We start from the raw sequence: 23656 nt of genomic DNA, 5'->3' as shown, positions 1-23656 counted from the left end.
ATTTTGCAAAAATTGGGCATTCATGCTGTTTACTCATATATAAATCACCATATTTCCTCTCCAGTAATGTGGATACTAACTTTGTCACTTGTGTTTTCTGCAAAGAGAAAAGCATTTAAAAATATTACTACTATATCATTATATTTTGTATCTTCCAAGGCCAGGTTCTTCAAAATACCACATAGGAACTGTTAGAAAAAATTGCAGTCCAATGAAACTGAAATTAACAGAGGATACATGAAAGACTTACCTCTTGAAAGCAGTGGCACATTATAATGCAAGAGCATATGGGAAAGGAAAAGGTAAATCACTTAAACTACTTGATGCAAAATTGCTTCTCTTCCAGTTTGGAATATAAGTCCCCTTTTGCTCTAGAGTACAGAGAGTGTTTTTTTTTTTGTTTTGTTTTGTTTTAAAAAGGAGCAAGCCTAGACCAATAACTTTTATATGTTAAAATAAGATTAAAATTTTCTTCAAGTGACTTGTTCATTATTATTTATAAGAAACAGGAATGCTTACATTATATTAAGAAATATTCTGAAAATATCAACATAATCATAGATTTCATACTATTAGATAGTATGGGAATAACTATTTCTCAGTAATGATGCATAATTTAAAAAAAAATTTTTCTTTATTGATTTTAGGGAGAGAAGAAGGGAGAGGGAGAGAAAGATGGAAACATCGATGAGAGAAAACATCAATTGACCGCCTCCTGCATGCCCCCGACTGGGGATTTAGCCCACAACCTGGCATGTGCCCTGACCGGGAATCGAACTGGCAACCTGTTGGTGCATAGGTGGATACTACGCCACACCAGCCAGCCTTGATGCATAATTAATAAGCACTTATTTGTGTCTTATGTTTACTAATCCTATATAAATTTGGATGGGATGTCTATCAAACTGATAATTAGCTAGTTACTTTAAATCACTTAAAAACTAAGACCTCGCCCTGGCAGGTTTGGCTCAGCAGTTAGAGCGTCCGCCTGCGGTCCGGAGAGGCCCAGGTTCGGTTCCCGCTAAGGGCATGTACCTCGGTTGCAGTTTGTCCCCGGCCCTGGTTGGTCGTGCGGGTGGCAGCCATTCGATGTGTCCCTTTCACATCGATGTTTCCCTCTCTCTCTCTTCCTCTCTCTCCCTCCCACTCTGTCTGTACAAAAAATGGAAAAATCTCCTCGGATGAGGATTAAAAAAAAAAAAGAAAAACTAAGACCTCTTGCTTTGAGGAAAAAGACAACATGCAGTTAACTTTATATCCTTCTGAACTCTTAAATTTTTGGTTACTGGCACATATTATCTTTTAAAAGTAATTAATGAAGGTAACAACTCTCAACTTTGAAAAATGTTTTGTTGCAGATATTTTGTAACATTATAAGAATATGGAAAATTTGCCCTGACCAGTGTGGCAAAATGGTTACAGCTGGCACACCAAAGGGTCTTGGGTTTGATTCCCGGTCAAGGCCACATACTTGGGTTGCAGGTTTGATCCCTGGCCCCATTCAGGGTGTGCTCAGAAGACAACCAATCATTGTGTTTCTCTCACATCCATGTTTCTGGCCCCCTCTCTCTATCTTTCTATCCACCCTACCCCACTTCCACGCTCTCTAAAAATCAATGGGGGGAAAAAAATCCTTGGGTGAGGATTAACCAAAAAAATATGAAAAATTTAATAATCACATAATTAGTGAAATATCAGACAGTGATTTTTTTAAAAAAAGTTTTAGCCCTGATACAGAAAATGCATTGATCGGTATCACAAAATACCTACTCTTCAAAATGACACATTGCTGACAAGTAAAGTGTGTGATTTACTTTTTATTTCTCTAGTCTAAATGTAGTAAGAAAAAGGGCCCTGTAAATTTGTTTTGAAATTTCAGAAAACACACTTTATTTCCCAGTGATCAAATTCTCACTGCCTTAACATCTGGACATTTGAAATTAAGCTATTTTTAAATACACCCAGTTTGCAGATACAAAGCAGTAACCTTGTGAATGATGCCAAATACATAATGATCCCTTTTTCTTCTGAATCTTGCACAGTGCTGGACACCAGACATGTGCTCAATAGTCACATGGCAATTGATTAAGAAGCCACTATAAAGGCCCTATAACTATATACTGTCTATAGTTTCCGTTTGAAAATAATACACTTTAAATCATTTCAAGTTTAATCATCAAAGCTATACTTATAAAACACAAAATTTAAGCTTGGTATTTTCACATGCTTTAAATATAGTATTTTTCCATAACTCAATTTGCTTTTACCTCTAAAGTTTTCCATTAAGAAGACTTCCATATAAAATTTCAAGAAAGTATTAGTAAAGAGAAAATATTTTCGCTCAAACACTTCCTTTAATGGACTTTTTTCTACTGAACTTAGAATTTACTTAACATAGCAAACTTCTGCTTTTAGTTATCTGAAAGGCTAGCATTTGACAGGCAGCATCTGTCTTTTCAGAATATCTACTTTGATTACTCTAAAATCTGTTGTCCTAAAAGAGACACACAAGAAAAATACAACAACCCCGACCGGTGTAGCTCAGTGGATTGAGCCTTGTCCCATTGACTGATGGGTCAATTTCTGGTCAAGAGACATACCCTTGTTTCAGGATCAATCCCCAGTAGAGGGCGTGCAGGAGGCAGTTGATAGATGTTTCTCACATTGATGTTTCTATCTCTCTCTCCCTTCCTCTCTCTGAAAAATAAATAAAAACATTTTTTTTAAGAAAAGAAGAAAAATGCAACCAAACACACCTCTACACTACATACTATTTTTCTTCCACACATGAAAAAGAAATCACCTTCTTTGAAGGACACTAATTTTCCGCAATATATCCATCAAGACTTTAGAAAGCCACTCACAACCACAGAACCTCATGTAGGGCCCATAGCTGTTCCTCCAGACCTCTGCCTGCTTTTTCTCTCAGCAGCAGCCTGGAACACAGCCACCTATTTTTCAAAGCCCCACAGTTGTCATGGCAGCAGTGCTACCCAAAGCACAGTCCCTTCATTACATGAATTACCATTCGGAAGGGATTATCTCAGAAAGAACCCATCCACACAATTATTTTAATTATATTTTCCTGGGAACTGGCACTGGTAAAAACCATTAGGCATGCAGATTATTTCCCTTTGTCTTCCTTTTAAAGTAAATTTTTGCCACAATAAATCTGATCAAAATGAGCTTACACAAAATGACTGGCTTAAAGTTTGATCACTGAATTCAAAAAGAATAAAATGACCACTTATAAATAGAGGCTGCTGAAAACTGACTTCAAAAGGGAAAAATGATAAGGAATCGATTTTCAAAAACTTCTAACATATATTTAGTGCCCATTAGCTTAAATCTACTCATTTTAGAAAAATCTTTACAATGCAAATACCCTGTAATTTTTTTCTAATGTTTTATAAGCATGCCTTGACGTTCCTATTTTGTCATTACTGTTTGATTTTAAAGACTAAATTCTAACATAAGCTTACCTGAAAAGAATGTTGTTGCTATTTAACCTAAGCTAATGCATCAAACATAGACATGAGTCAAAAGTAAATTTGTTTCCTGTCTTTGTAAAACTAATTCCTAGGGAAAAAGCTTCTTACAGACTCATTTCCTTTCTCTTTAGGGTGCGATACATAAACTGATAAACTGACACAATTGTAACCACTTTGTTTAAATTTTGGTGGCTAATAAAGGGATGGAAAATTTGAGGAAGAAAGATACAAGATTTGCCTTGCATTATAAGTGCCAGCTGCTCAATGTTATGCCAGGACTTAGAGAAAAAGAGTTACAGCATACATTACATGGTTCATAACATGTCAAAATGCATAACTGGGTTTTGATTAACCTATAATTGCCTTGCAGAAAGTGCTGTATGTATATAATATAAAGCTACATGCTAACGAAGCAAATAAAACCTCATTGCCCTTCCTTCAAGAACAGTTGATTTTGGGGGGATTTAGATTGTTTCCTGGAAATTGCCTGAAAGAAGAGTTTTGATAAGAGCAGAAAGCACCCTTGGCCACCTACCCATTTTGCTGTTTACTGTCACCCTGGGATCCTCTTCTCTGTCCCTCTGCTAGCTCCTGAGCAGTCTCGGAACACACGCTGGTGACTGTGGGCTGCCGTGGGACATTAACTGCAGGTTTACCAGCGCTCAGTGCTGGTGAATGCTGGTCAGCACTAAGATTGGCATTAGCATGCAGTCCAGATGCAGCGAATGGGGGAGGAGTGACAGCAGCCACAGGTGGAGGGGAAGCATGTGATGAAGTGGTTGCATGGGCTGGGGTGAAGGCAGACGATGGTGATGGGATGGATGTGACTTTTGGTGAAGACACAGAACCAAAGGGCCGTGGTGCCTTATTGTAGGCCATGTTGGTTGTGGAAGTGACTTTGGACACAGCAGGAGATGTAATGGGCACAGGTTTAACTACTTCTTTAGGTTCTCCCTATGTAAAATAAAAACAAACACACACAAAAACAAACCAAATACATGCAAAATAGATTCACTGGAAAGAACACAGCTTGCTTTTAAAAAGACAAACATAGTCATGTCAGCAGCTCAAACTTTATGTTTCCAGATAAAAACAATTAAGTTGATATAGCATAACATGCATGCTAACTGTTCCCAACATGCATAACACAGATGTGCACACTGAGTAAATTTTTAAAAATACAAATAAAAGGAGTTTCAAAATATTTAGAAAATGGAGCAAGAAAGCTATCAAAAAGCCTAACGGTCATCATAAGTGACAATTTAGACATCTTCCAAAGAAAAAATTTCAAATAACTCACAATAAATAATACATTGCTAACCAAAATGTTTATTTTAAAATATCGAGTCTCAATTATAATTCCATCTTTCAAATATGTTTAATTACTCTCTAGAGTATAATTATTTGATTCATGCAGAAGCAGCAGCACATTTCTAATTCTTCATTAAAAAAAAAAAAAACAAAGATTGTTTTCATGTAACTCAGAAATGTGTACATTCTAATTAATTACTTTGAAGCAAGAAACTTCTTTTTAAAAATCAGCAACAAAAAAAAAAAAAACAAATGAACAAAACAAAAGCAATCCTTTCCTTATCCTGTAACCCATTCTCTCTCTGGAATGTTTTGAGGTATCATTTAGGGAATAAAAAGGAATAAAATTCTTTCACTTTTCCAAAATAAATATTTAATAGTTACACGAGAAATAAAAAATCATCTTAGATGTTTCTTCATTGCTATCAGCCAAAGAAAAAATAACTAATAAGAAAGATCAATTTCTCCTCAAATTAACAGAATTTCTTACAAATCCCAATGTCATAGCAAGTATAAAGTTTTAAAAAAATTAAAGAAGAAATCCCTACTCACCCTACCATCCTGAAATAAAAACAATCAAATTTTTAAAGCATACAATGGCAGCTCTATCATGTTTAATTTTAGAAAAACAAAGGTAATCAGAATTAATCTTATAAAAATAATAAAGCTAACTGATGGGGGTAAAAGTAGCTTATTACCTCAGCAAATCAGTATAATAAGTAGTTTAATAGAAAGGCACAAGTAAAATTAAAGAGAAAACCCCAAACAGCATAAAACAGATGTATCTGAATAATGGTTTGGAACAATTTGAGGGGATATATGAGAGAAAAAGGACATTTGCCTATACCCTAATTCAAGAATAGTTGGAAAATGTAAATTAAAACTTATTAATATGAATAAAATGAGATTAAAGACTTGTAATCTTCATTTTTCAGTAAGCACTTATTATCTTTAAAATATGTGACTAAAAACATGCAAATTAAAAGTGAATGTAAAAATTTTTGACATGTCATTGATAATATATGGCACTGAAAAAATGTTTTAAAATATAGGTATAATTAGAGAAATGGTAATTCTGTATGTGTTGATTTCTATTTGCCTGTCATCTTTAAAAGAAAGAACTGTGAGGAAAACTATACTGAAACTGTAAGTTGTCAATACTGTCTGCTAAAGGAATGGAAAGTACAGTATAGTTCACGAGGGACTATCAAATGGTACCCTGGTGACAGCAGGTTAGAAACACACCTTTTGCACAGGAACTGGTTCAGGCCTGGATGTAGCAGGTGCTCTGGAGGGCAGGAGAAAAAAAGAAAAAAAAAAAAATGAACTTTTACAACTTGCAAACTTATCAATGGAATTTACATTATTATATAACTTCGTATACTAAATCATTAGATTTATAATTTCGTAACTCATGACTTTGACTATTCACAATCTACTAATTAGTTATGAAACTAAAATACTGCAAGATCCAAGGATGTTTCCTTACACACAGTAGTTCTCAAATAAGGGAAGACAAACACCAACCATGTTTACTAATGCACTCATGTTTGATCTTTAAATTAAGGCTATTTCCTGTCCAGAAGGGCAAAGGATAATAAACATGATTTTGGATCCTTGAGAAGTTCCTGAAATATCTCATCTGAATTATATCCAACATTTTTTTTCTACTTCCACATCTTTTATTTATTTATTTTTATTTAATTAATTTATTTTTGTTACAGATGTTTCTCCTTTTTTCCCCATTGACACCCTCCTCCCATCCTCCTCCTACCCCCACCCAGCATTGTTGTCTATGTCCATTGGTTATGCTTACATGCATAAGTTCTTTGATTTATCCTTTCCTTCCCCCTTGCCCCTTCTTCTGAAGTTTGTCCGTCTGAACCCTACTTCTATGTCTCTGAGTCTTTTTTGTTCATCACCTTACTTTGTTCATCATATTCCACAAATAAGTGAGATCACATGATACTTGTCTTTCCCTGACTGGCTTATTTAGCTTAGTATAATACTCTCCAGGTCTCTCCATGTCATCTCAAAGTATAAGAGAATTTTCTTTCTTACAGCTGCAAGTATTCCATTCTGTATATGTACCACAGCTTTTTTATCCACTCATCTATTGATAGACACATAGTATCTGACTTTTCCCCTAACATCCATGAATCCATCCATAGGATATTGGACTCTTTGTGAAGATACTGAATAAATTCTAGTTGAATTGAGTCACTAAAGGAGTATTTATTTTGAATTCACAGTCTTTTTTTTTTTTTTTACTTTCTTCAGATTGAATTCACAGTCTTAACTGCTTGTGCAAGTTTATTATGCTAAAACGACACTGTAAGTTCTTCCAGTTCTTCCATTAGGCTATAAATTAAGTGAAGGTGATGACCATGTCCCATTTGTGTCTATCAGTACTGTGCCTGGCATGAAAGAGGTTATCAGTAATGAATGTCAAAAGGAGAGAGCAAGAAAGGACAAAAATCCACATACAGTATAGACTTACCTATTTCCAAATTCAAATTAATTATTTTTAATGTATGCTTTTTGTATCATTACTGTTCCTTTGGTTAGCATGGACTAATAGTAGCAATAATTGATTTAGAGCAATTATCTCATACAATCATTAAAAATAACCAAAGTGGAAATTATCATTACCCCAATTTTTCAGATGAGGAACTTCAAAGTCAGAGTGAGTAAATTACTTACTATGATGGAGCTGAGGCCAAAAGTTCTTATATATTACTATATAATGGCTGTATATTGATAGTAACTAAATGATTGGTAAAGTTTCTAATGATTTAAAGGCTATTTATCCAGTATTAAGGTATATGCTATGTTTAATAATGCCAGAAGCAGTCTAGCTCCTCTTAAATCACACAAGATTGAGGATAAGTCATGCAGTGTAAAATTCAAGAATGTAACCGTAGTAAGTAAATAAGTGCTCATTTTAAACTACAAACCATGAGACTGTTTCACTTATAGAGAAAGGAGATGCTAGCAAAGGATATTTGGTCTCTATGAGCATAACCTAGTAACACACTCCAAACATTTTCAGCAGCAACTGAATTTTCCAATTACTAATTTGCTTAGCTAGGGCAAGCACTGACTGAATAATTGGCTAACCTAATGAGAGGCAGAATAGATGCTAACATTTGATTACTGCAATACAGAATTATACTCTGCACAGTTGCATAACTTTCCATGTGTACTCTCAAACAGACTTTCCATTCGTACTCTCAAGCTTCTTTTTTAGCTTATAGGGTTATTATAACAAGCAAAGGAAACAAATTCAAGTACAGAACAGTAGAACCTTGCTTGCATTGAAATTTCACAATAAGATGCAAATCACAAAGGATCTGTATATCATAACCACCCAAGCCATTATTGACAATTTACCATAATAGAAAGGATGGTATCCTTTTTTTCATTTGGACACTTAAAGGAGCATGAAATTCTTCTAGCAACATAAAAACAGTTTATAAAGAAGAACACAATGTTTAATAGTCACTAGGTTTACAAACAGAATAAAATGCACAGTTCCTATGTATATGAAAATCAAAACCTTAGTTTTTTTCTAGATGTTTGTTCTTATTTAAACAGCATTAGCAAAACAGCAAAAGCGCCCAGCCGGTGTGGCTCAGTGGTTGAGCGTTGACCTAAGCACCAAGAGGTTTGCTCCATTCTCTGCCAGTCTACGCTGGCCTACACTGGTCTGCTCCACTCTATTTCAATGAAACATCGGTGTTTCAGCTCCAGACTGGGAAACACAGTCTTCAGTGGAAAGGGAAATCGCACTCAGAGCCAGAGGAGCACTGACTTATATAAACAGAAGTCCACACCCCTGGTCCCCTGCTTGGTCTGTCCTCATGCAAATGAGGATTTCAGATCCTTGCAGTTTGGTCCAAAAGGCACTGTCCTAATTGGTCATAATGGAGCCACTCTCATTGGCCAGCAAAGATGTTGCTGGGGGACATAGCTGTGCAGCTCCAATCGGACGGGAAAGCCTCACTCCTCTAGGTTGAAATAGTGTAGCCAGGCAGTTTGGTGCACAGGCAGGCAATTCGGTGCACAGGCAGGCAGTTTGATTCAGGCTTCTCCCTGAGGTGCAGATTCTGTGAGAAGCCCCTGGGCAGAGATGGCTGCTAGGCTTTTTTTTTTTTTTTTTTAATTTCAGCCCAGTTAGTCACCAGGGGCCCTTCTTAGTAGGTGTCTTCTCCCTCAGGGTCCACATTTAGTAAAGACTTCTAAATAAATAAAGTTTAAAAACTAAGGTATAATTGTTAAAAATTATTCTACATATTTCTCTTCAAATACTGGGAAATATGCAATGGGATAATATATCTCCTTTTCAACCACAGTGATCGTCACAAGTCACTTATGTGTACTGTGTGTTGCAAACCAGCAGAGATCCTGGCAATGGCTCAGTGCCACGGACTCAACAATTTGCTATTGTTCTCTCTTCCCTTAGTGTGAAGCCACTGTGCAGGAGTAAGCCTTAAAGGTGAGAGCCTACTACTGCCTTGGCCCAGCACTGTCCTCAGCTCATGGAATTCAAAGAACAAAGCCGTCAGTGTGGCTAGAACATCTATTTTGAAAGTTGATTGATTTCTGTAAGAAGAGTATCCAAAATAAAAATCCTTGATGCATTACAAACAGTTTCAGAACTTCTGGCTGAACAGTTGAAAGGAGTTCTAAGTTATAACAGATGATATTAGAAACTAGAATTGTGATGCCCTGGATAGAAGGAGGTATAGGAAAAATAATGCTATACATAAGCAATAGCTCTATCAAGGACGAGATTCAAGTGAACCAAGTAAAAATGTATCTTATGAATACCCAATGAATGGTGTTATATTTTTTATGGTTTTCAATAATTAATGCATTTTAACACTGCTTTATAAAGTAACATGTTTTTAGTTAATAAAGTAGCCAATGAATGTTTACAGTAGTAGTGTTTAAGAATGAGGAATTAAGCAACAGAACTAGACTGATAAAGATTATTCACATTACTCATTATGTCTCCATGACTCCTTCAACCATATCTAATATACTTAACTCATAAACAATCATACAGAAACGAGGAGGATTTTTGTTCATCTTCTGTGAGATGAGCTCTATCTGAGTTTCCCACAGCACAGCCATCTTTGGGTTCAGTGACCTCAGGACCCATAAACACTAGGGTACATCATTAATCACTTTAATTGCAAAGTTGTCAATTTGCAATAACAAAGTAACTCCAGAGGGGGAAAAAGTGAGCATTCAAGTGTGCAGAGGGATGTCTTTTATTCAGTTTTCCCATATTTTAATGTACTTCCATTCAGTCTACTTTCCTAAAAACTTAAACCTTAAATATTTAAATCACATGGCAAAGTATCAGTAGTTTTTTCCTACATAATTTGAGAATATGTAAAGATTATATTTTCTATTAGCAAAAATACAAAATAGTTATTATGCATCAGCACCTTCTAGCTTATAGAAGACTGTACACACCACATACAGATGCACTCATACACATACTCTCTTTCTCTATTTCACTACATCTTCTCTATCTTATAATGGGAACTAATAAAGTACATTTTTTCCCTCCAGGGAGAAAGAAATAACCCAAGCTGGACAGACTTTGAAGAGTGTCTTTATCCTAGGGATAAAGACTGTAAGACAGGAGTTAGGGAATTACTCTAGCCCATCTGAGTATCTGGGATACCTTCCCTGCTTGGGCTTGGCTTGAAACTGGGTGTGGCTTTGATATATCCAGTACAGACAGTTACTACTTGGTAATTACTTCCCTAGGTAAGGGCCAGGGCTTCTATTGTAAAGACCCTTTTTTTCAGGTTGATGGGGTCTGAGAAGAAATTTTCATCAACCAATTCTAAAAGCCAGAGAGGGTGAGAGGGAATAAAGAAGAAAGACATCTATGAGCTTCCCTAATCCACGTGGTTACACTATTTTCAAGGAGAAACAATGCAGAGGGGAGTAAGGAGAGTAGACAAGGGGAGCATTGGGCTAAATTTAAAATGACAAAAATATTTCCCATTATACAAATAATGAGAGCATCCATATCAGCATTACAGCTACCATTTATTAGGGTCTGAATAGTGGCTTAACACTGAATTAAAGGCCTTATGCACAATATATCGCTTAAGTTTCAGAAATAAAGCCTAGAAATATAAAATAACTTGACCACTAAAAAGCTTAACACTAGCTCAGCTAGTGTAGCTCAGTGGATTGAGCGTTGTCCCACGGACTGAATGGTTCTGGTTCAATTCCTGGTCAGGGCACATGCCCAGGTCCTAGGCTTGATCCCCAGTAGGGGGCGTGCAGGAAGCAGCTGATTGATGTTTCCCTCTCACACTGATGTTTCTCTGTCTCTCTTCCTTTCTCTCTCTCTAAAAAAAATCAATAAAAACGTTTTAAAAAAAAAAAGTTTAACACTGTCCTAGCCAGTTTGGTTCAGTGGTTAGAGCGTTGGCCCATGGTCCAGAGTGACCTGGGTTCAGTTCCCGCTAAGGGCGCGTGCCTCGGTTGCAGTTTGTCCCTGGCCCCAGTTGGGGTTGTGCAGGAGGCAGCCACTCGATGTGTCCCTTTCACGTCGATGTTTCTCTCTCTCCCTCTTTTCCTCTCTCTCCTTTCCATTCTATCTGAACAAATGGAAAAATGTCCTCGGGTGAGGATAAAAAAAAAAAAGTTTAACACTAATGTCTACATTATCCTCCCTCTAATATATCCATTTCACCCAATGAGAGCCAATGAATTAATAAATATTTCTTCCTCTCATGATATGCTGCTTTATTTTCTGTGGTTAAAATTCACCAATCCAATGCTATCAAGATCTTCAGAAATGCACACTGAATACTGATTGACTTAAACGACTAGTTTAGGTGACAGTTTTCTATATTACTTGACATCCTTCCCTTGAGATCCTTTCATCTGTCCAGTTATCAATATTTATTGAGCCATCGGCACTGTTCCAGGGTTGGGAACACAGAGGCAGATAAGTCAAAGAAGGTCTCTGCCTAGAATCTACATTTTAATGGAGGAACAGATAATAAGCCAATAAGTAAGATAGTTTCAATAGTGATAAATAAAAAATTTCACATTATTTTACTTTATTTTTACTCAACATATATCTCCATAAAGACATTTTTATCAAGGAGGAAAGTTTCATCTGTCTATTGTGCCTCATGTCTACATGCAAACCTCAAAATCATTTAAGAGAACAAAAAAATGCATTTTTATAACTAGTATTTATAAAATAATTTCTATCAAAAAGAATGTTGAAATTGGATAATACTTTAGATTTGTTCAAGATTAAATAAGAGGAATTTCAAAGTTCAAGATAATTCATTCTTACTATGGATAAAATTCTTCTACAATGAAAATACTATTTCAACAAAGGGTTTTATAAGGAATCTATTTTATATGACCCATTGTTAAGAAATGGCAAACTTTACAGTACAGGGCCAAATAGTCAATATTTTAGCTTTTTGGGTCTCAGGATGTTGATTCAACTACACAGCTGTCACTATGGCAAGAGAAATAACACAGACAAAATTGAAATTATTGAGCATGGTTATATTCCAATAAAGCCTTATTTATAAAAATATAAAATGTTTATATTTTATAAAAAAATATCATGTCCTATAGGTCATAATTTGCCAAACCCTTGTTTAGATCATTTTATAGTTTTGATTATAACAAAGTTTCTGGGAAATGATTCAACATCACCATGGCTCTTTTGGACTCTAAACCTCATAATCATTCTGCATAATGAAAAACCCCTAATTACAATTTGTTCAGAAATGAGTTTAGTTTCTCGCTATCCTTTCTGTGGTTACAGGACATTACCTTTCAATTCCTCATAATGCCTCTACCTTAGACTTTTATACTACTTGTAATTGAATGATCCATCTAAATTTCCAAACCACCCAGCAAATCAGTGAAGAAAGCGATTTAATATTATTGGATTAAGGATGCCATTTAAGCAATATTTTTAACTCCTACTGAGCACTTCAGTTCATTTGCTGATAATGACAAAGGCTACCTAAAACATCTCACATCTTCTGCTTCTACATATTATAATGGAACTATTAGTTATGTAATTGGTTTTTTTATTCTAAATTAACAGCTAAAAGGGATGCACTGTGCATTCTATAAAAGAAGCTGAAAAGTATGATGTTTTCCCTCCCATTGTTTTTGATCAAAATAATATACTTTATTTCACATCATGCATGGATTATAATACTTTTAGAATTAATATAAACATGCAATCAACAACAGAGTTGCATTCTCTGAATAGTACTTCATTACTAATATGAAAATAATATAATTTGCAAAGCAAGTTATCTACCTTAAAAAATTAGGAGTTCCATTTATATATCTACATTTTTCTGGCTCTTTCATGACACTATTAAAATGCCATTTGACCAAAAAAGTGGTAAAAATTCATATTAGAAGAATAGGCATCAATAACAAACCAAATACATAACTAGATTTTCACAGACTTCCAGCAATGCGTATAAAACTAACTGCTTCAGGAAATCCTTTATAAGTCAGATGCCAGAGAATAGAATAAAAGTAGTATATGCAAAAATAAAAATAAAAATAATTTAAAAAGTAGTATATTCATAACCTGATGTTTTTCTACTTGTTTTCCCCTTCCTTTTATGAAAAGCATGAGTCCTAAAGAACAGAGCCTACCTTTCATAGTCAGGCTTTCTCTTATCCTGCTCTTCGTTGATAAGAGGAATTCTTAAGAAATAGGAGAAATAGCTCAATGGAGGCTGCAAGTCTAGGTTAGTAACAAAATAAATTAGCTACTCTAAAGTTTTCTTTGATGGTATAATGAAGATGGTATTCCCTCCCTTGCTGAATTGTTTTGAGGATGGTATAAGGTCATGGATGCAACACACCTAGCAGAATGACAAACACAAAGTAAGTAATGACACACATTTTATCTTCCCACCACTTACGTAGACTTGACCCTGGAGTTATGGAAATTATTCTGTTTCTGATTATATACTGTTATATTCCAACCAAATTATCTATCAAGCTAAGTTTCAAGAGAAAACAAGAACAACGACAAACTAGAAATGAATGAGAAAATGTAACTTACTAAGGGCCTACCAATTGCTAATAATTTCATTTGGTCCATTTCATAAATTAGCTCAATTATTCTTCCTGAAAAAGTAGTACTGTTCTCATTTTATATACAAAAAAGAAAAGCTATGCCCAGCAGGAGTGGTTCAGTGGTTGAGCATCAACTATGCACCAACAGGTTGCAGGTTCGATTCCTGGTCAGGGCACATGTCCAGGTTGCGGGCTCAGTCCCCAGTGGGGGATGTGCGTGGGGCAGCCAATCGATGTTTCTCTCTCATCAATGTTTCTATCTCCCTCTCCCTTCCTTCTCACTCTCTAAAAAAATCAATAAAAATATTTAAAATAATAAAAAATAAATAAAAGTTAAAATAGGTCAAATAATTAGACTACAACTTAGAATTTGAATAAATGGCAGAACCAGGATATAAACACAAGTCCTCCAGATGCTTTATATGTACTCTGCCTTCTAGGAATAATATCAAAGTGAAAGTCACAAAAGTAACTCTGGTAAGAAACTTCAGAGAGAAATGGTTTCAAACAATTAATAACTATTAATTCTCTATTAACAAATAATTATTAGTTTTCAATCATGTTATTTATAGAATGCCATCTTTGATTTAATTTCTGTAAACACAAAAGTTACTCATTGTAACTCATATTATCTAATATGTAGATAATATATGTAGATATCTCTCTGTTTCTCTATAGAAAATGCACATTTTACAGCTTAAGCAATATATACATAAATATAAGATTAAGCTCTTCAGAAAATTCCCAATTAAAGCTTAATAAACATGCTAAAACATGCAGAAACAAGACCCTTCAATCCATTCTTCCTTATTTTTCCAAAGAAGAGGGAATTTTCCCCCATAGCAACATTAATTCTCTAATAAGTTCATTTCCCAGCAGAAAGGGGCTTGAGGTTCCTTAATGAACATCATCTGTGATGATAAACCGGGTATTCTTTACAAAATAACAACCACCTTCTGAAATTAGCAGCCATGAAGATCCCAAGATACCATGTCACAGGACCTCATTGTATGTGTCAGACTGCAGGTCTGATGGATGCCCTGGGATACAGGAGTGTATACTGAGCACGTATGATTACAGAAATATTCATGATGGTATCTTTTCTATTTGGTTTTGGCTATATAGTCACATATACCTAATCACTGAATATACATCTACATATATAAATATACCTACACATATACCTGGTGACTGAATAATACGTTTGTGATAGTGTTCAACTCTTTTTGAACCACTCTGTACTTTTATAAACAATCACACACCCTTAAGTTACGGTCAGAATCTAGCTATTAACCACCAGATTTGTTATGGTTTGGCCTTCTACAGTATCATAAATTATTTTACCCAAGTACCTTCTCATTCCTGACCAATATATTTTTTTATTACTTATTGATTTTTTTTTTTCTTTGAGAGACAGGGGAAGAGAGAGAAAGAGAAACATCAATTTGTTGTTCCACTTATTTATGCATTCATTGGTTGATTCTTGTATGTGCCCTGAATGGGGATCAAACCCACAACCTTGGCATATTGAGGACAATGCTGTAACCAACTGAACTACCCATCCAGGGCTCTGACCAATATGTGTTATACCCAATGTCACTTCCAGTTCAAGGGCACACTGTGCTATATATCTTTTCATAAAATTAATTTATTTCATTGATTTTTTAATTAATGCTGACATATTTATTGAGCCCCTAACAGAGCAGGCTCTGTTGCAGGAGGTAGGGCAACAGTAATGAATAAAACAGACAAAATCCCTACTTTGAAGGTGCTTACACTACTTGGGAGAGGCAGATGAAAAACAAATAAGCAAAGTATGTCACAGAGTAATGAGTGCAATGAGTATAACAAAAGAGGACACAGGCAGAGATCATTATGTTATATAAAAAGTCAGAGAAGGCCTCATTAATAAGATGAAATGTAGGCAGGTCCTGAAGTAGAGAATTACAGGCCGACCACAGCAAGTGTCAAGTCTCCATGACAGGAATGTGCCAATTGGGCTACAATGGGAGTAGGAGCTGGGAGAGCAATGAGCGATTAAGCTGGAGAGATAAACGGAAGCCAGAACACATAAGCTACCTTATGCCACTATAAACACCTTGTCTTTTACTCCTCTAAGCGAGATGGAGAAGTATTCCAAAACACAGTATTTCATTCTGTAGGAAAAGTCAAATCAAAATCTAAAGTAAAGAAGATTAAATCTAAATACAGTGTTGAACAATAAATTAGCCTGTATCCATGTTTGAACTGTATAAGCCTACTTAATAACTAAGTGAAAGAGAGAGGGACTAAAACTTGCCCCAAATCTTAAATCTATCCCAAGACAACCAAGTATGTATGAAAAATAGCAAAATGTCTAGTTTGTTCTTCATACATACAAAGTGTGAGATAATGCTCTTTGAGGTTCACATTTATGCGTTCTCTGTATTGTGTTAAGGTTGTAGGCAAAATTAGCCACTAACTTTTTCCATATACATCTCTTTTTCTATTCTTGCCTAGGCTCAACACTTAAATTGGAAACTTTTTTTGTAAAGTGGTATTTTTAGGTATTTCAATAACATTCAAGACAAGCATTCCAGCATTTAGCAGAGCCTTATTAGGAAAATCAAGTCAGTCTGCTGTCTTGTGAAGAGCACAGAAATGAAAACTTTTCATTCTTCATAGTCTTAACTTGGGTTTTCCCATTTATTTAACACTTGGGTGTGTTTAAATTTTTCTTAAAATTTGCAGACTCAGAGTCAAGGAATTTAAAAATAATCAAATATGCCTATTTTAGCCATAGATACAACCAGATCTGTACTTGTTTAATATTTTAAGATGAGCCTTTGATTTCACATTTAATAGTTCATAACAGAAGCATAATCATATCCATCATCCTCATCTCTGAATCTCATTAAATTAGTTCAAAGTATTGAATAGGATAATAATATCGAAATCAAGTAAGGAAACTTAAAGGTAGCAAATGTTCAAATATTTATTCATTTTAAAAAGTTCACATATTATTTGTGATTAACTTCACATTTATAATATCACAGAGAAAGGACTGAAACACATTCAATTGTTTCTTTTATTTATTAGGAAACTTTATTTTTGTTTACAGAAACTCAATTTTTTTTCTAAGACAGTATTGTTTATATTTCTGATTGATAATTTAATGGATTTTGTTGTAAAATGTAAGCTACATTAGAATTCCATAGTGTCCCAATGTAAAAAAATTTTTTTTACTATTTTAAAACAAAGGGATGATATAAAACATTATAAATTATATCCTCTATTCTAATACCTCTGTCATTTCAGGAAGAAAATCCAAACTGTAGCAAATTAGCAACACATTTTCCCTATTTTATCAAGAGGTAAGTTTATTACTCTGAGAGAACCAGTTCTCTCCACCACTGCTTGAATCTAATGTATTAGAAAATGACCCTGGAACAGTGCTTCTACCAGTATACAACTCACAACATGTGTGACTCATCACACAAGTTCAACAACACCCAAACTCGTCTACAATACCTTTCAATGGGACAAATCCACTGATCAAGAGCTTGAAAATTGTGGCTATGTTTAATTGCTACAAAAATTTCTAAATGCTTATGTCAATTTCAGTACTTTTCTCATTGTAGACCAGAAACCAACAGTTCAAACTAGTATCAGTGTCCAGGGTCAACAAATTATATAACATTGACATAGACCCATTTTCGAACTTTTTATCACAACATATAGTCAGAAATATATTTTATATCATGACCTACCTAGTACAAGTATGACCAATAAAACATATTTTCACGTACAAGCCATTAAAATATATTCTGGTCTAGCCCATTTTATTTACAAAACAAAAAAAGGGGAGATGCTTCCCTGGCCAGTTTGGCTCAGTGTAGAGCGTCAGCCCATGGACCAATGAGTCTTGAGTTCGATTCTGGTCAAGGGCATGTACTTCAGTTGCAGTTGTGCCCAGCCCTGGTCATGTGGGAGGCAACCAGTTGATGTGTCCCTCTCACGTCGATGATTCTCTCTCTATCCCTTTCTCTCCCTCTCTCCCCCTCCCATTCTGTCTGAAGATAAATAGAAAAATATCCTTGGGTGAGGATTTTAAAAAGGGGGTGGGGGGAGATGCTGATACTGACTCAAACTGAATGCACAATAAGCCCCAGTTTCATAAATGCTAATCTTGATTTAAAGACAGAGATCAGCCCTTGCCGGTTTGGCTCAGCAGTTAGAGCACTGGCCTGCGGTACAGAGAGACCCGAGTTTGGTTCCCACCAAAGGCATGTACCTCGGTTGCAGTTTGTCCCCAGCTCTGGTTGGGTCATGCAGGTGGCAACCACTTGATGTGTCCCTTTCACTTCGATGTTTCTCTTTCTCTCTCTCTTCCTTTCTCTCCCTCCCACTCTATCTGAACAAAAAACAAAAAAATGTCCTCGGGTGAGGATTAAAAAAAAGAGAGATCAGAAGGTCTGGAAGCCTAGTAAGTCATGTAGTAAACAAGATGGCTGGCTAATAATGGTCATACAATAAATACTCACTAAACTGAAACAGCCCACTCATAAAAATATTAAACTAGTTCTAACTTTGGAAAAATATTGCATTCTATAAGTTTCTCAAAGGCACAAAATAAACAGACCTAGCAACAATAGATAACACAGGGTTCTGGCTAGGACATGAATGTAAAACTCAACTTCACCATATTTGCTTTTGAGAGAATTATAATCACTGAGAACAGAAATGCTGATCATAGGTTACTATATGCAAGATTCTAGCAGCGATATCCTCTACACAAGTACTTATAAACTGAACTAGATGACAGAGATGTTCCCTATTTGATACTGTGTGCAAATTTAAGGAAGCCAAACACTAATACCTGACTCCTAAGACAAATAATCTGAAATGTATTAGATTCTTCAGTGGAAGAAAAACACATCCTCTTATGTGATGGCTCCCTTAAATTAGTGCTAAGCATTCCCTCTAAAAGATCTCTAGCCCTGGCCAATTTGGCTCAGCGGTTAGAGCGTCAGCCTGCGGTCCGGAGAGACCCGGGTTCGGTTCCCGCTAAGGGCACGTACTTCGGTTGCAGTTTGTCCCCGGCCTTGGTTGGTCGTGCGGGTGGCAGCCACTCGATGTGTCCCTTCACGTCGACGTTTCTCACTCTCTCTCCCTTCCTCTCTCTCCCTCCCACTCTATCTGTACAAAAAATGGAAAAATATCCTCGGGTGAGGATTAAAAAAAAAAAAGAAAAAAAAAAAAAAAAAAAGATCTCTAGAGGACGGGAATAGAAGATTCTTACCATGTTTACTTTCTCTTTTATTAGATTCAAAGAAGGACCTGAGACCTCACAAAGAATTAGAACTAATTCATAGAAAAACACACAATGTGCTCTATACTGTGATCTTCACACACACACACACACACACACACACACACACACACACACACACTATTTACAATAAATGAAAACGCATTTTGTAAGTTTGGCATCAAAGTTCCTGATTCCTTTCAAGATAACCATAATTCATTTCTTCCATAACTATTCTGATATTTAGCTCTTTTAGATGCTTTTCTAAAATGTTCTTGCTGAATACCAACAGTGAGATCTCAATTAAAGGGACTTTCTCCTCCTCACAGTTGCCGAGTTGGAATGGGCTGTCCAGGAGGATATTTGCACAGGAGCTGTATTGTTTCAGGGATTCTTCCTAGGAGAAGGCTAGACCAACTGGCCTACGGGACTCTTCAAGCTCAGGGGAACACAAACACCTCTGTAGCACAGTATGTATCAGACAGTATTCTTTTTCATTCTGAAAATCTGGCTGTAGTAGCTAATCCTTTCATTGCTCTTAGGAATGTATTATTTATAACAAGGTGGAAGAGACTCAGAACAGACTGGCAAATAAATCAGACACTAACATTGGTCTCAAGGACAAACAACACATAGGTAAAAACACCAAGTGACCTAAGTCCTAGCCTGGGCACTTTGATAAGCACTGTATTCTCTAGAATGTTCAGTATCTCAGAGTTAAGAGCAGATTATCCAGATTCTAATTCTAGTTCCTCCATTTACTAGTTATTCAATCTAGAGCAAGTGACTCAAGCTCTCTCCCTTAGTTTCTTTACCTGTATGATAAGAATAACAATAGGTATCTATCTTACAGGGTTACTGTGAAAACTAGATGAAAAAGAAAGTCTGTAAGGTGCTTATAATAGTGTTTGCCATATAGACACTAATATAGTGTCTGCCATCCTCCGTGACATAAAAACTGAACATAAATGACAGTTATAATCTTCCAGGCTCTAGGCTTTTATGAGATAGAAGAAGAGTCTAACAATAAACAAAATATAGATTTGTGAAAGCATCTCAGCTGTCTCAGTTCTTGCCTATCACAACAAATGGAAGAGAAAATGGGTGATGGGAAATAACACAGATAACAGATAACCCAGTTCCAAATCATCCATTATATACAAATTCACCCCGAAATCCCCAGAGTGAAACTAAAGTTTACTGGATTTTGTTTTAAACAGGTCTTTCAAATAGCAGTCCAGGACTTGGTGGTGATGGCTATACTCATTCCTGAAAAGTGAGATGGAGGAAAAGCAGCATGTATTGAATCACCAAGGGGAAGTCAATGACTGTCTTCTTCTGAATTTCCCTCAAACACTTCACTGAATCCAAGGTACACAGACAACACCTAGGCTCGCCATGGCAATGTAATTATGTGCACTTTCCCTCAGAGGTAACATTTGGGAAACAGTGTGAGTCTGGATGCCTCTGAAACCATCACAGTGATTGGATAAGAGTCTACAAAGATAAGAAACTCTCAGAAACTGGCCAGAGAATTAGGTCTGTTCCCAAAACCTATGAAAAAAAATCCAGCATATTAGAACTTTTCCCAAAAGTACTTCTAAGTACTATGAACAAAAAAAGTTGTGATGACACAAATAGCCAAAGTTAAAAACATGTATGTTACCATAATCCAGTATGTTTCCTTCTCTCTCATTTTGCATCAATGGTTATAACCCAAAGGCCCAGTCATACATAGCAATGAAGTATAATAATTACAGATCAGAGTTAGCAGCTGCTTCACGGACCACACCCAAGGCTGTGGGTGAACTACATACCTCAATTAATGTTGGGATCTACGTTTGAGGAAATTAAACTTGCATTATAATTTTTGTTCCCGTTTTGACATGTACAACATTTAAGAGTTTGTCTGATTTCATATATGGCCTTGTTTTTATCTGTCTGTCACATAAAATTGCAATTTTGCATCTCACTGATCTCCTGTTTTCTAGGGAAACCTACCCCAAAGCAAACACTGCATATGCTCCTTTGGTGCTCCTATAAAAACAAGATGCGACATGACTCCCTGCTCTTCCTGTTGAATTGTGTGTATGTGAGCTCTGAAGAAAGAGACCAGCAGTTAAATATGGTTAAATATGGATGAGTATGGCTACAAGAAACCAGTTATTTAGAAGGAATACTTTCATAATGCTACTCCTTTCCTTAAAACTGTGTTCTTATACCAAATGCATTTGTCAAAATTATAATTAAATAATTATTTTATGTTGACTATCTCCTATATTAACTAATGTAGCAGTTTGGTGATGGCAGGTACCATGTTGTCCTATGGGGTTGGGCAGGGAGCATAAGCTGTACTGGCCACTGTAAGAAGAAAGTACCTTCAGACTAAAAGACAAAGCAAGCAATTCAATAGAATATAACAGAATTTATGGTAATTTACTTATGGAAATGTTACCCTGAATAGTCAGTCAGAGGGGTGGGCCATGCAGGGGCTATGCATATGATGCGGGGGTGTGGGGATCGAGGGGTGCCTTGCAGATTCCAACCAGCTCCCCTGGATGAGTAGGCACCATGTCCAGCTTCCAGAGGCTGGCTGAGGGCTGCAGCTTCTCCAGGATTCCTGCAGCAACCCCCTCCCCAATGACCCTGATACAATCAGGGAACACCGAGGAATCTCCCCATTGACTAAGATAGCGCATGGGGAGATTTTGACACTGAGTGCACCAAAGGCTAGAAAGATGAATGGAGAGGGTCTGAGCATGCCAAAAGCTAGAAAAATTATTGGATAGAAAGAAACACTCCTCTCCCTACCCCTATAAGAACCACTGGGCTTGAGCAAGAAGGGGGAATAGTCTTTGAAATGGGAGTCCACCATTCTCCCAGGTCATGGCACCTAATAAACCTCTTTCCTTTTGCACTGGCACCCATCTCACGAGTTTGACTTTCCTTGTTGCAGGCAGCTGAACCATTTGTTTGGCTTCAGAAAGGTTAGGCTGAAGTAGACAGATGGTCCAGCAGTTTGAGTGCAAATTAAGCTTCGCTATCAATACTATTACCAATTTAGTATTTATCTTGATTGTAATGCCATTCTAGCTGCTACTAACAAAAATATTTATGGCTACATTTTAAGGAACATAGATAATCATGAACTAAAAATATTTGACATTCTTACTAAGGACAGTGAACTTGGTCAAAGGTCACTTAAATCTGGACACAGAAATGGAGTTGATTTTGTTCACATTTACATCTAATATACATGTCTATCTGGTTCACCTCTGTATTTTTTTCATAACAGTTTTTTTCTTTATTGATTTTAGAGAGAGGAAGGTAGAGGAAGAAAGAGATGGAAACATCGACGAGAGAGAACACTGGCTGCTTCCTGCATGCCCCCTACTGGGGATTTGGCCCTGGGCATGTGCCCTGACCAGGAATTGAACTGGCCACCTCTTGGTGCATGGGTCAATGCTCAACCAATGAGTCACACCAGCTGGGCTCACCTCTGTATTTTTATTATTTTTTTTTAATCCTCACCCGAGGATATTTTTCCATTTATTTTCAGATACAGTGGAAGGGAGGGAAAGAGGGAGAGAGAGAGAGAAACATTGATGTGAGAGAGACCCATCAACTGGTTGCTTCCTGCATGACCCCGACCAAGGCCAGGGATGAACCACAACCAAGGTACATGCCCTTGGCTGGAACTGAACCCATGACTCTTTGGTCCATGGGCCAATGCTCTAACAGCAGAACAAAACTGGCCAGGGCCACCTCTGTATTTTTAAAGTTTGTGTTGAAAGAATGCATAATCTGTGTGTGTGTGTGTATATGTAGTCAGACTAGAAAAGTTTTACATAAAAATATCAGAGAACAAGGAAAACAAGAGCATTTGCCATAAGAGTAAAAATATTGAATATGAACTTTTAAAAATTAAGTAAACTTCCTAAAATGATATCGACAAGATGGCAAGAGAAGTAGAGATAGAAGTAAGGTAAAATGCTCACCTACCAAGTAGGAAGTCAGTGAATAATAACCCAAACTGATGATTCAAGATTTAGCAGATGATTATTATTTAGAAGTATAAGGAAAAGTACCAGGCAAATAACTGGTTGCCTCTCATAAAAGAAAAGAGGTAAGGGGAGGAGCAGAAAAAGGGACTGCTGGTTTTTTTTTTATGTAATCCTTTTAATTTATTATGCCATTTGCAAAAAAATATTTTGATAAAAATAAAATTAACTTTCAAAAAGTACATTTGGTGATTTAAGTATGAAATAAGCAATATATGCATATAAAGAGAGAATGTATGGCTAATAATTTCATATATCACATAAGAAAATTAGATTTACTAAAAAAAACTATTTTTATTTGTATATTAGTATATATTAAGATAAAATTTCACCTAGTAAACTTTGCTATAGTTATGAGATTTTTATATCTATTTTCATTC

The 23656-nt window shown here is 36.1% G+C and overlaps 1 protein-coding gene across 12 annotated transcripts in view; it reads right to left on the bottom strand.

Moving 5' to 3' along the window:
- The window catches only part of PDLIM5 (PDZ and LIM domain 5), a 205750-nt gene that overhangs the window by 80341 nt on the left and 101753 nt on the right, over positions 1-23656 (bottom strand). For 6 of the 12 annotated variants that reach the window (XM_036263313.1, XM_036263328.1, XM_036263337.1 and 3 more), the window contains 2 exons: positions 6048-6090; positions 4027-4445 (listed from right to left, as the gene is read on the bottom strand). In XM_036263313.1, the coding sequence (XP_036119206.1) occupies positions 4027-4445; positions 6048-6090 (462 nt within the window). Of the gene's footprint in view, positions 1-80; positions 98-4026; positions 4446-6047; positions 6091-23656 lie in introns of all 12 variants that reach the window. The other 6 variants (XM_036263362.1, XM_036263371.1, XM_036263377.1 and 3 more) reach the window with 2 other exon arrangements.

This window comes from Molossus molossus, unplaced genomic scaffold, assembly GCF_014108415.1.
Source record: "Molossus molossus isolate mMolMol1 unplaced genomic scaffold, mMolMol1.p scaffold_m16_p_1, whole genome shotgun sequence".
In the NCBI taxonomy this organism is placed as follows: Eukaryota; Metazoa; Chordata; class Mammalia; order Chiroptera; family Molossidae; genus Molossus; species Molossus molossus.
The sequence above is the reverse complement of the archived record's forward strand: the minus strand, read 5'-3'. Positions and strand labels throughout refer to the sequence as shown.